General features: G+C 38.3%; 1 protein-coding gene across 1 annotated transcript in view; it reads left to right on the top strand.

Moving 5' to 3' along the window:
• The window catches only part of PRKDC (protein kinase, DNA-activated, catalytic subunit), a 187385-nt gene that overhangs the window by 43688 nt on the left and 128911 nt on the right, over positions 1 to 14786 (top strand). Inside the window, exons 32-43 of the mRNA XM_054984623.1 lie at positions 851 to 1077; positions 2164 to 2372; positions 2486 to 2618; positions 3338 to 3496; positions 5091 to 5294; positions 5957 to 6142; positions 9039 to 9143; positions 11012 to 11179; positions 12155 to 12282; positions 13268 to 13475; positions 13638 to 13816; positions 14200 to 14368. Coding sequence (XP_054840598.1) covers positions 851 to 1077; positions 2164 to 2372; positions 2486 to 2618; positions 3338 to 3496; positions 5091 to 5294; positions 5957 to 6142; positions 9039 to 9143; positions 11012 to 11179; positions 12155 to 12282; positions 13268 to 13475; positions 13638 to 13816; positions 14200 to 14368 — 2075 coding nt within the window. The remainder of the gene's footprint in view (positions 1 to 850; positions 1078 to 2163; positions 2373 to 2485; positions 2619 to 3337; positions 3497 to 5090; positions 5295 to 5956; positions 6143 to 9038; positions 9144 to 11011; positions 11180 to 12154; positions 12283 to 13267; positions 13476 to 13637; positions 13817 to 14199; positions 14369 to 14786) is intronic.

The raw sequence follows: 14786 nt of genomic DNA, 5'->3' as shown, positions 1-14786 counted from the left end.
ACCACAAAGCGTAGCATCCAGACAAGAATAAAAAAACATGAAAGACACTGCAGACTTGGACAACCTGAAAAATCAGCAGTGGCTGAACATAGCCTAACTCAAACAGGGCACAGTATCTTATTCCAGGACACCAAAATACTGGACAACACTTCCAACTACTTTGTCAGACTGCACAGGGAAGCCATTGAAATTCACAAGCATAAGCAAAACTTCAACAGGAAAGAAGAAACCTTAAGAATGAACAGAGCATGGTTTCCAGTTCTGAAAAACACCAGGCTAACAAAACATTCTATCCCCGACAATAGCCCTGCAGAGAAGATGAGCACATCAAGTACCAATCCATATGCAAAAGAACCTCCTCAGGATACAGTGAAGCCTCCCGCCATTAGCATTCCACACCCTGGGAAACTCTCACAGGATGACTCAGCTCAACCCCACCCCTCCTGAGTAGATACAAATGACCCACATCTTTTCCACACTGTGACACTGAGAGATCTCTGTCTTTTGGTGCTACACCTCTGAAGATGCCAGCCACAGCTGCTGGCGAAACGTCAGGAACTACAATGCCAAGACCACGGCAGTACAGCTCGGAAAACCCACAACAACCATCGTTCTCCGGCCGTGAAAGCCTTCGACAATACATCGTCTGTTTCTTTGTTTATATTTGTAAATACAGTATTGTACCACTCCATGTTCAAAATACAATATAATTGGCAAGAAAGAAATACAGTTTTAGAGGGGAAACTTAAAGGAATATCTCTAAAATGTTTTTGGGGGGGGGGTAGAAAAGTTAAATTTGCAGGAATATGTTTTGTATTTTAAGTATATAACGCTGTTAAATTCTTTGAAGCTTCAAATACAGAATCCTCATTCATGAGATCATTGGAGTTCTTCCTTGAAAAAATTGCCTTGCATGATGTGTCTGGTGCAGAACAGTGTTTTAACGCTGTGTCAAAAGGCAACATGTTCAGCCCACAAGAAAAAGAGGATTACAATTACAGCAAATGCACAATTATAGTTCGCATTATGGGTTTTGTCAGCATGATTTTGGAGACCTGCTACCAAGATTTCTGGAAGGTAGGCTTGGATTTGTTGAAAGAAGTTGGAGGGCCAACAATAAAATTCCGAAACCAAGAACACAATCCATGTAATACCATTTATTAACAGTGTGTGAGCTTTCGACTTCACCAGAACTCTTCACCAGATTGGATGTTACACAGAAAACTTGTTTAAAAAGAGACTATGCAAAAGAAAATGCCACAGGATATGCCTGTTAAATCCTGCATTGTGTGTTAGTTGCAGAGCAGATTCAGACAGAGCTAGTTTCAATTCCAGGTAAGTGTTAGTAAAATAGCATTGAGTTGGTCCTAATAAAAAGATATTGCATGGATTGTGGTCTTGGATCTGTTTGCCAAGATCCAAAAGTCTAAAACTAATTTCCTGCATCTGCATAACTTTTGAAACTTTGAAACTTAAATAGAATTTTTAAAACGGTTTGCAATGTGACATAGATGTCCAAAGGAAAAAAGTTAAACATTCCACAGGACCTTTGCATGAGCCTAAGCAGCTCTTAGGATTCACCTGTTGCATAATAACAGATTACCTCTGCAAATTGGCCTGACATTGTACTGGTGAATAAGCTGGAGATTCTGTTCTGTGGAATTAATTAGTAGCTATAAGGAGCTACTACATTACGCTAAATATGTATTTGTTGACACTTACTGGAATTTGGTATTTACTTTGTTAATTAAAGGAGAACTGATTTTCCCTTTACCAGATTGCTTAAATGATGTATTTTCTTTTAATTATGTTGGTTATTTATGGTTGCAAGGAGCTGTATAGGCTCCTGCTCAGTGCAGGAATCCCAAGGTAGAGCATCTCTGATGGCTGCCATGCCTCTGCTTCAAAACCTTCAGGGAAATAGAGCCTCCTCCTAGCTAATTGGCACCATTGTCAAACTGTTCTCACCATCCATTAGGAATTTTCCACTAATAGTCAAGTGACATCTACTGTCTTTTAATGTAAACTTCTGTGAATATATGTATGCATGTGTATGTGTGATATAGATACATAGTAAGCTCCAATGGTCACTAGTTTTTAATGTGAAATCTTAATGTAAATGAAGATGGTTGGATTGTCTAACTTTAATCTTATTGTTTCTAGTTGCTGGAGAGACAGTTGCTTAACAAAAATCTGATAGAACTCATTGTAAGAACAGTATGTGATCCTAAAAGCATAGGCTTTAACACAGCTGATGTACAAGTCATGGAAAAACTCCCAGATGTCTGTGTGAGGCTTATAAAAGCACTGATGAGATCTTCCTATAAACAGTCTTTAGAGGCTGGCATAAAGAAAATAATAACATCAGAAAGGTAGGATGTCTCCTAGAATAACGGTTTTTGTGAAAGGGCAGATGATTTTTTTAATGTGACATTAGTATTTTTAAACAGCACAGTCCTTATTTTATTCACCTTTGCTTTGCCAGTATTGAGGAGATTTGTAGCGTTGAGCTGTACAATCCAGATGCCCATTTGAATCATGTTAGACTTGGTGCCATTGTGTCTGCATGCAAACAGCTTCACAGAGCCGGTCTGCTTCATTGCACCTTGCAATCTCAGGTAAAACTATAATTTAGTGCACATACTGACTTTAATATTTTTGCAGAGTAAAAAGAAGTTATAAAATGTTGTGTGAGGGGGAGAGGTTGCTGGAGTAGTTTTGAAGTAACTAAGATATATGCATCACATTAGCAGAACAAAGGTTCAGTATATACAGATTATATGGGGCTGGATCCTGTCTAGTATAAATAAAGTGAACTTTCTGTCTTCTACCCCCCCACAGCATCCTGCTGTCTCCTTTCATACCTCCAAGGATCACTGGACCCCCATCAATAATACAGGGACAGCAAAGTGGAGTATTTGCAGATCGGTTTCTTCTTTGAACATTTTTTTTCTCACATCTATGAATTGTATAACAAAGAGCAACCGCTTGTTAATTTATACATTGCTGAGTCAATCTAATTTTGGTTTTGTTCATATTAAAACATCTTTAGTGGTAATAATGAGTCTTAAAGATAGCACTGAAATTTTTCTAGTTCTGGTTGTTGGTTGTGGCTTGATAGGTGAGGAGGTGAAGGATAGAATGTTTCTTCTGCAGTTTCCCATAAAATGCTTTAATTCAAGAAAAGGTATAAAGGTGCTTCAGGTGAGCAAGAGAAGAAAATGTAGTGCTTGTTGAAGGGAAAAAATCAGCTTCGATTTAAATCTAGGTTCTCTCCTCCCATGCACATTCTAAACATATTTGAAGTATACTTTTTGGAATTTTTGTCCCCTTGAAGGGTTTCGGTCTACATTGTGAGGCTGGTTCTAAGCTAATTTTAGTTATATACAAAGGCATTGCACCAGGAGATGAAAGGAAGTCCCTCCCTTCGTTGGACATGAGCAGTAAACGACTGGCTGAGGGACTACTGCAGTTGGCTTTTGCTTTTGGTGTACAGGTAGGGGGGTGATTTAACTAATCTCGGTGCATATAATTTTGGATATGGCAGTGTTTGTAGAAGTCACACTTTATATTTTTAGGCATTTGTATACTTTTCTCCTTGTCTAGAGACTCAAAGCGTTTTACAGAATCAATGCAAAAATACAACTTTAAATAACAACATGAAATAAGCCAGCATCCCAGACTGTGGTTGGTTTCAGTAGTTGGTTCACTCATGGCCATAGTTGCCAAGCCATGGGTTAAGATCTGTAGGACCAAGACCCTTTTGCTTTATACCAAAGGCTCTGGTCATGCCCAGACTCAATACCTATAACAGTAGAAAAATGCTTGGCCCAGATCTCCTTCAGCTGTAAAAAAAATCCCCAACTTTCCTTTCTCTGATGTAAATTGACATGCAGATATGGAGTCTAGACTGTGTTAAATCTAGTTGAAGTTGTACAGTTTATAACTAGATGTAACTTTTAATTTAGGTCGAAAAAGATGTTATATGTAAAACAAGATCCTGAGTAGAAAAAGATACTTCTCATTCAACCAATGAAATTGGTACTCATAAACTAAAATCATTATAAAATACTCTGTCTTTGATATTTAACTGCTCGGCTCACTGATTAAACAGAATATACTGGACCAGTTGTAATAGACAATGGAACTGGTTTGGTGAATTGTGACGGCCTATGGCTGTAGACAATAAACTGTTTTGACTTGACTTGACAATGGAACTGTGGCCAAGTTTCAGCCAAATTTCTCCATGAGTGACTCCAAGATACCATAGTATGGTATAAGTTTTATTATATGCTGCATAATTAATTATACTTAAATACTGGCAAATCTCTCAACCCTTAATATTAGGGCAGAATGTGACAGTTTGCTAGGCTCTCAAAGCTTGAAGAAATCATGAGATTGAAAGAAGGAAGAGAACTGAAAGCAGTATTCAAAACTTTGGTTGGAAACCCTTTTGCAATTTTGAATCCAAACTTTGGTTCTAATAGCATCTCTGTTGTGTTGGATATCATTCCACAAGATAATGTAGCTCTTTATATTCCTCCATACCCCTTAGAGGCTTAAATAAGCCTTTTTGTGACAGACCAAACTTACACAGGGTCATTGTTTCCATGTTGTTTAATTCCTGCCGACAAATTCATGTGTATGTGAGTATAGCCCCTGGTTTAATCAGCAGTAATTCATCTTCCAGCAGTTACCCTCAGTGCCTTCTTTTTTCCTGTTTTTTAATCTTATGTAGTTTGAACTGAGGGTTTGGTCAGTGATACACATTTTGTTGGTATCAAGTCTGAGGTTTGTTAGTTTTTTAAATAGCAGTCTCCTGAAACTAATTGAGGCTTCTCCATCATAGTTGTGCCTGTGTATGGGGAAGGCAGGAACTTAAATGTCCCTTTCTCTCTCTGTTAAGCAGAAGGAGCAATCATATAGAATATCACATTCTTCCCCCCCCCCCCATTAGTACCACAGATGGTTGAAATCTTCCAGTGCTTAATGATGATAAAATGGTCATCAGATGTATTGTTGATCAAAAGGTACATTCATAATAACTGTTGAAATGCATGAAGGTAACGTTTTGCATTCATTTCTCATAGTGCACGGAACTTGTGAGTCTCTTGTTGAATACATTGATGTTATCTGTGCCATTATCTGGAGTATCCCCGAGGAACCTTATCAGCTTTTCTCATGGAGAGTATTTCTACAGCTTGTTCTCGGAAACCATTAATAGAGAGTTGCTGAAGAATCTGGATGTAGCAGTACCTCAGCTTATGAAATCGGCTCTAGACAGCCCCCAAATGGTACTAAGCACTTGCTTTAAAATAATCTCATTTGCAGATTTAGAGTTTCCAAAGTTTTATTCTCAAGACAAGTGAAAGGAGCAAATAATTTATCTGTCTTTTATAGGCATTACTGGTTTTTTAAATAATATAATGAGTTGATGAAATCCATGGAAATATTTTGCATATTACTGCTTCACCCCTGCCAAAGATTAGAACATAAATATACAATATGGATACGTCTGCTGGATCTTTGCTAAAATGATGCCACAAGCAATGAGTGCTTGTAAAGGGTTTTTTTTTTTTTGGCCTACTTGTAATAGTGTGGATATCTCCAGGCTATATTCCTTTACTATAGGATTGGTCACAGTGTGGATTGATAAATTAGGCTTTTCTGTGTTACAGTACTAATCTGGCAAATATCAAGGTATTTTTAAATGCACCTTGGAACTTATCTTCATGTGAGGAGTTTAGTTTTTTTCCAATGCTAAATTCTCATTCTTCTCAAAATACTTTTTCTGTCATTCTCTGTCGAATTCATGTCAAGTTTCTAGTGCCAGTGTGGAAAATATGGAGAATGTTCATACTATTCTAATGAATCTTTTGACTTGCATTTATGTTGCTAAAACTGTCTTGCATAAAATGCTGTTAATTATTCCACGTAGTAATACTTTGTGTTTCAGGTTGGTACCATTTTGAATGGCATGTTAGATCAAAGCTTTAGGGATCGTGCTGTTCACAAGCAACAAGGCATTAAACTAGTGACGGCTATACTGAAAAACTGGAAACATCTTGACAAGTGGTGGAACAGAGATTCTGCTTCCGAGAGCAAAATGGCTGTCTTGACTCTACTGGCTAAAGTTCTGCAGGTAAAGTTATTTTTGTATTTCCAAAGCTGTTATTTCTGTTGGTGCTAGTAAGAGAGTCCAAGCCCATTCTAGATAATTCCATGGAGTTGACAATGCCCAAGCAGCCAGCCCCCAAGAGGAAACATTAAGGAAAATCCAGATAGTATTCTAATTACCATTTTCAGTTATTTCTTCTTTAGTTCTCCATGAGAACCGCTTTGGCCATCTAAAAAGGTTATTCTGAGGATCACAGGACCAACATGGACAAAAATCAAATGAAATGGGGCTGTAGTAAAGACAGCAGTTGAGCAAGATTGAGTGAAGAAGCTGGCTGGATCCAACCCATTGTTTTCTGTGACCTGCATAGAAATTCATTTTCAGATTAACAGGAACTTGACTATTAAAAATACTCAACCTGAACGTTCTCATGAATACACAATGATTTTATTTATTTATGTCATTTATAGTCCGCCTTTCTCACTGAGACTCAAGGCAGATTGCACAGGATAAGATTAGTACAATCAGTATCAAGTACATTTAAATACAGTATCAAAGACATTTCCATAAACAATGTCAGGGTAAATAGATACAAGTTTAAAAGACATAGCATTAGCAAGAATCCAATACAGAGCAGAAAAAATACTGAAACAGAACATAATCAGTTCTAAGACTGACATTAGATGGCATAGAGCACAGGTGGTACATAGGAGTACATATTTAAAGCAACAGATAATACATAAGGCAATGTAGTGATGAAGTCTACAGTCCCTAACTCATTAGTGAAGCATCTGAGACCCTGTCCCTACAACACAGCCCTCCCATTTGAGTAAAAAGCCTTTTTGAATAATTTGGTTTTGCATCATTTGCAGAAAGCCATGAGAGTGCGGGCTCTCCTGACCTTCTCTGGCAGGTCATTCCACAGGGTCAGGGCCACCACAGAGAAAGCCCGTGTACGGGCTGCTGTTGATTTCACCTGTGTGCAGCCTGGCACCTGTAGGAGACCCTTTTCAGATGATCGAAGCTGCTGTGGAGGAACATAGGGTGGGAGACGGTCCTGTAGGTATACTGGACCAAAGCTGTGAAGAGCTTTGTATGTAATAACCAATACCTTGAACTGAGTGCGGTAACTGTTAGGTAGCCAATTGAGTGATTGTAGGATGGGAGTGATGTTCATGCTGCTGCTCGCTCCTGGTAACAGTCAAGCTGCAGCATTTTGCACTAATTAGAGCCTCCTGGTTAACTTAGATGGGAGACCTATATATAGTGCATTACAATAGTCAAGCCTTTATGTTACCATAGCATGGATCCAGGTGGCCAGGTCGGCCATGTTGAGATAAGAAGCCATCTTCCAGGCTAGAGTGAGGTTTTAGAAAGCATTTTTTGCTACTGCCTTAACTTGTTTTTCTAGTAATAGTGCTGGATCTAGTTATAACTCTTAGGCTCTTAACTGAGTCTGCAGGGGTCAGATGAACTCCATCAAAAGTGAGGAGTACAATATCTTTCAAGATCTCTGACTTGCCAACAAGCATCACTTCAGTCTTGTCTGGGTTCAGTTTCAATTTGTTGTTTTTCACCATTTGACCATGGCTGTCAGGCAGTGATCTAAGATTTCTACTGCATCTTGTGGGGACCTGGATAGCAAGATACAGAGTTGGGTACCATCTGCATATTGATGATATCCAACTCCGTAGCTGCAAATGAGTTCTCCTAAAGGTTTTATGTTGAGGTTGAATAACATGGGAGATAAGATTGTGCCCTGTGGAACCCCGCAAGATAGTTCCCATTCTGGAGATAGCTCATCTCCGACGGCAACCCTTTGAGTCCGCTCCATGAGAAACGATTTAAACCAGTCCAAGGCACATCCTTTGATGCCCACTTCTGTCTCTAGAGGCCTCAACGGGATTGCATGATCTACTGTATCAAAGGCTGCAAATAGTTCCAGGAGGAGCAGTAAGGAGGCCTTTGTCTAAATTCAGCCTTTGTCTAAATTCAGACGAAGATCATCCACTAATGCTACTAGTGCTGTCTATGTCCCATGCCCTGGTCTGAATTCAGACTGGAAAGAGTCCAGAGCACTAGAGTTATCCAAGAAGATCTGGAGTTGGTCAGCTACTGCTCTCTCAATCACTTTGACCAGAAAGGGCAGATTAGAGACGGGGCCAATAGTTGGCCACATCATTTTTGTCTAGGGATGGTTTTTTAAGTAGCGGATGGATAACTGCCCGTTTGAGCTGCTGGGGAAAGCTGTCCTGAGTGAGCAATTGATTTACAATAGACCTCAGTGGTTCACTTATGTGGTCCTTACCTGATGTTAACAGCCAGAGGATGGGCAAGGATCAAGCACACAAGTAGTGGCTTTCATAAACATCAAGATCCTGTTAAGATCTGTCATTGTAATTGTAATATAAGCTAGATAGTGTATTAAGCATTTCTTCTATCTCATTTGCATTATAGCTAGCATCTAGTTCTGACTGTATTTGTGCTATTTTATCAGCGAAAAACTTAGCAAAGGCCTCACAGCTACTTGTGTGTTCTTGGGACTGTAAAGGTTCAGATTTAGGTGTCTGGATATCTTAAACAATTGGGATGCTTGTGAACTATCCAACGCAATGGTTGCTTAGAAATAACATTTCTTTGCCGCTTTAATTTCCACTTCATAGGTCCTCCAGTGGGTTCTGTAGCATGCTTTATCTGCTTCTGCGTGAGTTTTTCGCCAGTGTCTTTCTAGACATCTTCCAGCCCTCTTTAAGTCATCCAGCTCCGTGGTAAACCATGGGGCTGGCATCCGTCCCAAGGGCTGGAGTGGTCAACAAGGAGCAATGATGTCTGCTATTTTGTCATATGAATTCCCCTCCCCACAAAAACCTTTAAAATATATTGGCAAATGTTCAATCTTGGTTTCTTCATTTTTCTCTAGATTGACTCTTCTGTGTCATTTAATACACGGCATGAGGCATTTTCTGATGTTTTTAATACATACACAAGTCTACTTACTGATCAGAATTTAAGTTTAAATCTTAAGGTAAGTTCTGTTTCTCTCTTTTTTCTGTGTGAGATTTTAGTAGTAATGCTGGAATAATTGGTGTTTACAGTGTTGTTCTTACAATAACATTAAAGCTCATTTTTTTGTCTTTTACCATTTTCGAAGCAAGGGGAACCAACCAATAACATACGAGCAGTGTAATCCTAAGCAGTTTTACACCCTTTGAAGGCTATTGATTTCAGTGGACATGTGCAGTTATTTAAAGACTTTCATTCATTCATATATATACATTGGAAAACAAAATTACTGAATAACTTTCCTATTATCAAACATTGTGTGGTGAAAAGTATATTCTTGTTTAATTAACAAGGTACAAAACTGTGATTTTTATAAATAAGGATTTTTATAACTAGTAGGTTAAAATACCATTAACAGTACTTTACAGTATGATCCTTAATATTATTTTGGAAGCAAGTCCCAAGTTTAGTGGGGCTTGCTTTTGATAAGTGTATTTAGAACTGCAATCTTAGTCCATCTTCAGGTTGATTTCAGTGGAGAAAGTCCTTCTTTTTAAAATATCTGGATATGTAGTATAGGATTGACAATCTTGAAACCTTTTATCTGTCAACATTATACCACAATCCAACCAGACCTTTAAGGCACTAAACATATCTGATAGCTGTTCACATAAAGCATTTTCAGCTTATTTCTGTCTACTGTGAATGAACATGGTGTAGCTGATTCTTTCCCATGTCAGTAAAGATACAGCCCTGCCATTACAATGTTAATCGTGACTACTGAATGTGGTATAGCAATATGTTCTGATAGCAGTTAATGCATTTTTACTTAGGATTATTCATTACTCAGTGGATCTAATAATAACATTCAATTTATATACCGCACTTCAAGACAACTTAACACCCATTCAGAGCGGTTTACAAAGTATGTAATTATTATCCCCACAACAACAAACACCCTGTGAGGTGGGTGGGGCTGAGAGAGCTCCAAAGAGCTGTGGTGAGTGGGTCTAGAGAGAGCTCCTAGAAGCTGTTTCAAGTGGAGGAGTGGGGAATCAAACCCGGTTCTCCAGATTAGAGTCCTGCATTCTTAACCGCTACACCAAACTGGCTCTCAGCAATGCTGTGCTGCAGCATTGTTGTTAGACATAAAGTGATCCTACAAACCATATTCCTCTTGATTCTATTTTGATTTCACTCCTGTTAATTTTAGAGGTCATAGTTCAGTAGTGGAGCACAGAAGGTCCCAGGTTCAATCCTCAGTATTTCCAATTAAAGGGTCAGATAGCAGATGATGCAGAAGACCTATATTTGAGACCTGAAGAGCCACTGCCTGTCAGAATAGGCAGCAAGGCTGCTTCTTAAGTTAATATGAGATATTTCCACTGGATGGTAAACAGGTAGTAACTTGCAACCGTATTTGCTCTATGCCTCTCCTCCATCCCAGGTTAACACTAACTTCTTGCTTCATCAACTTGGAACTTGTTAGTTGTAGAGCTGTAGGACAGAAAGAAATCTCCTGAACAATTTAATTAACCTATATTCTCTGTGGCTTGTGCAGACATTACCTTTCTAATTCCTGGAGAGAGGGAGGGAGCAGACCAGGGCATTGTGTTCTTCCTCCAATATCTCTTTTCCATGCAAATTTCCCCCAAAAAGTTTTTTTCAGTTTACATTAGCGGTGACACTCTCAAGGGTTTGCAATTAGCCAGGATTTGAAATCAGAGTTTGAGGTTATTTTCACAGCCAATAGTAAAGCTTAGCAGTTAGAAATCACTATAATTATTCCTGACCGATTTTTTTCCTCTTCAAATTCCTTGAAAGAATTATGACCTTTGTGGTCAGTGAACATATAATGTGATCTCATTCTAAATTACATGTTGATTTCAGAGTCAAGCTATCATTATTCTTCCGTTCTTCACTAATCTTGTTGGAGAAAGACTTGTGGACCTTAAGAATGCACTTGACCAATTTGTAGCATTTAATTTCCCTTTGAGATCTAATGAGTTTTCTAAAGGAACCTTAAGGTACAATAACTATGTGGACTGCACTAAAAAAGTAAGTGAAAATAAATGTGCAATTAACTCATGTTTTAATTATTTATTTTAAAATCTTCCTTTGACTGGGCCCTGTAGAAACTTGTAACATGCCCTGAATCCCCATTCCATACACACAGTCTCATAAATTATCAAAGAAAAGGTCTGCTTTTCTTCTTAAATAGAATAGAGAGCCATCCTAAGCAGGCCTACTCCGAATCCTACTTAGGTCTATTCCAGGGGTCCCCAACAGGGTGCCTGTAGGCACCTTGGTACCCACCAACATCTTCGTTGGTAGTCACCAAGCTATGCGAATTAAAATAACCACAATGCTTGTTTTATTCTCTCCATTGCCACCACAATGTTTGCTTTATTCTTTCACCCCTTTCCCAGTTTTTTTAAAAATTACTTCTTTTCTCCTCTGCATTTGAGTTTTCTCTGTATAGTTGGCTCTGCCTTCTGTGATAGTCATTTTATATATGACTTTGCCTCTTGTGGCAGCCATTTTGTGCTTGCACCCACCTCCCTTTGTCAGAATTCCCACAGGCTCAAAAAGATTGGGAAGCCCTAGTCTATTCAGTGGGGCTTACTCCCAGAATTGTTTTCTTAGGATTGCATTGATACAAAAAACCATGTCATGGCAATGGCCTAGTAAAGGGTAAACATCCTTGGGCCTGGCCCTGAGCATAATGGGAGGTTTTTTTAAAAGAACTAACAAATATAACATTAATTACTTGCACAAATGAACGATCTGTATGTTGTCAATTCCTTACAATAAAATAATGTCTTTTTCCATGTCACATTATTCACCAAGTAGGGATGTGTATGTGTGTGGCTTTTGGTTATCCTACATTAATCACATGGACTTCATATGTGACTTTTACAGTTTTCTAAGTGTTCCTTTTTGTGAGGTATTACCTATTTAAAATACATGGCTTGTACCATATATTACCAAGAATTACTGTATTCTGTAACCCTACAATCTTTTTAAAAATAGTTTCTAGATGCACTGGAACTATCCCAGAGTCCTATGTTATTGCAGTTGATGACAGAAATCCTTTGCAGGGACCATCGACACATAATGGAGGAACAATTTGAAATCAGCTTCAAGAGAATTGCCCGAAGGTAATCCTTATCAGTAGTCATGAAACAGAATTTCTCTGTAGTTTATGTAGTTTTCTGTTAAACTAATCACACAATGTAAATGTTAGGAATTGGATAACTTTTAAAGGAACAAGAAGTTAAGTTCTTGAACCAGAGAGCCTTGAGAACATGAAGTATATGTTACATTTTCCTGTTTTTCCTTTACTATCAAATGGTTCTCATAAACAAGAAAGCAGGTTAACTCTTCCTCAGTCATTATGAAGATGTAACTTGTTATTTGGGGAAATGATTCCATTCTCGATTCCTTTGATTCTTCATATATATTCATTTATTTACGTTATTTATAGTCCACCTTTCTCACGAAGACTCCAGTTGGATTACAGTGTAAGTTAGTACAGTCAATTGCAAGGACATTTCAATAAACAGTGTAATAGGGTCTATAAATATAAATTTGCAAAGATTTAAAGCCAGCAGAAATTCAATACAGAGTTGAAGAAATGCTGAAACAGCATAGGCAGTTTTAAGACTGATATATTAAGCAACATACAACTGTCCAGTAGGATCTTACCCAAAGCAATAGATAGCACACAGTAGCATACAGTAGTAAAGTCTGTGGTTCCTATCCCTCTGAGACTACTTTGTTACCGAACAGCCTTCCTATCTGAGTAAAAACTCCTCTTGAATAATTCAGTTTTGCAACATTTTGCAGAAAGCAAGTAGAGCTTTGATCCTCAGTAGTTGTTTTTTAAGGTGTCTCAGTCTTTTAGCAAATGGATTGTCCTGTAGACTTCTGTTAATATACAAAAATATTATCCTTACAGGGCATGTAGAGTCAGATAGTTTGCTTTTTTCCCCTTGAAAGAATCCTGTAGATCCAGATTTTGCATAGTTCGTTGTGTCAGACATTGTACCATATCTGGGGAAGAGATTTGGAAATGCAAGTGGAGTTCTAACTAGGATATGGTTGGTGATCACGCTTACTAGAAGATTCTCTTTTTGTGTTTAGGAGTAGCTGTTATAAACAAGTACTGTTGCTCGACACTGTACACAGAATGTTTCAAAGTGAAACCCTTCTCTCAAGTGCAACCTGTCAATCCTATGTAGATCGCTCGCTTCTCACTTTATTGCTACATTGCAGCCTAGATGCACTGAATGATTTTTTAAGTAAGATTATTGTGGAGGCCATGGACTCTTTCAGATCAAGATTTACAAAGGTAAAAGGAGAACCACATATTTTAAAACTAATATTGTTTTAACAACTTGGTGATTTGGTTTATATTTTATTTTGAAGGAGGGTGATGTTGAAGTATAGAAATATGTAGCAACTTGAGCGTTCTTGCCAGTCACTTGAGAACTCTGAATTTTTTATTTTCTAGTCAAATGAAACTGTGTTTGATACACAACTCACCAAGAAAATTAGCTACTACAAGATTTTGGAAGTGATGTATTCACGTCTTTCAAAAGAAGATGTGTATTCCAAAGATTCTAGAATTAACCAAGCTTTTCAGGGCTCCACGTGTGTAGAAGGAAATGAACTTACGAAGACACTAATAAAGTAAGGATTTCTTGTTTGTCTTTTTAACCTTTTATGTCTTTGGATAGGTTGATTTCCAAGGTCAGTAAAATAATACTTTTAAATGATCAATTAGGGTTCACCATGTAGTTTATGAACTTCTAAATGAAGACTGATCTCTGTGGCATGGATATGGGAAACAAACTGGGAATCAATGTAGTTACTGTTGAGGTTCCATCTCTTTTGTAATTGATATTTCAGTTAGTGAGACCACTGATAATACTAGAGCTTTATTGTTTTCACTGTTATTCAAGCTTAGGAGCTGGTAAAAAGTTGACATTTGAAAGGGGTGTTACAAATGACAAATATGCTGATCTGCATACAGCTTCTGGCTATCTGCTTTTCTCATCTGTTTTTTTTTTAAGGTCATGCTATGATGCCTTTACAGAAAACATGTCAGGTGAAACTCAACTGCTGGAAAAGAGGAGACAGTACCATTGTGCTGCTTACAATTGTGCCATTGCTGTTATTAGTTGTGTGTTCAATGAAAGCAAATTCTACCAAGGATTTCTTTTCACAGAAAAAACAGAAAAGGTGTGTGTTTAATAATGAAATTTCACCCCAAATAGAGATCAACATCTACTGGCCCTGTAACCATCCACTGGCCCTGTGACTCTTGAAAGCTTGCCCGCTAGCCTGCTAACCTAATAAGAAATCCTGTCTTACTAGATAACCATTAAGAACATAAGAGTCCTACCAGATCGTATCAGTGGGCCATCCAGTCCAGCACCTTGTCTCATACAGTGGCCAGACAATTACTATGGAGGGCCAACAATGGGGCATAGAGGCCGTTTCCTTAACGTTGCTTCCTGGGTTTTCTGCATCTGAATATGGATGTAGCTGGTGATGGACCTGTCCTCCATGAATTTTAAGTCCAAAGAAGACTCATAGGAGGCTTCATCCAGCTTGGTGCATGTTCCCAGGAAATTGGGAGAGGGGTGTAATGAAGGGT

Source organism: Eublepharis macularius, chromosome 7 (genome assembly GCF_028583425.1).
Source record: "Eublepharis macularius isolate TG4126 chromosome 7, MPM_Emac_v1.0, whole genome shotgun sequence".
NCBI lineage: Eukaryota > Metazoa > Chordata > Lepidosauria > Squamata > Eublepharidae > Eublepharis > Eublepharis macularius.
The sequence above is the reverse complement of the archived record's forward strand: the minus strand, read 5'-3'. Positions and strand labels throughout refer to the sequence as shown.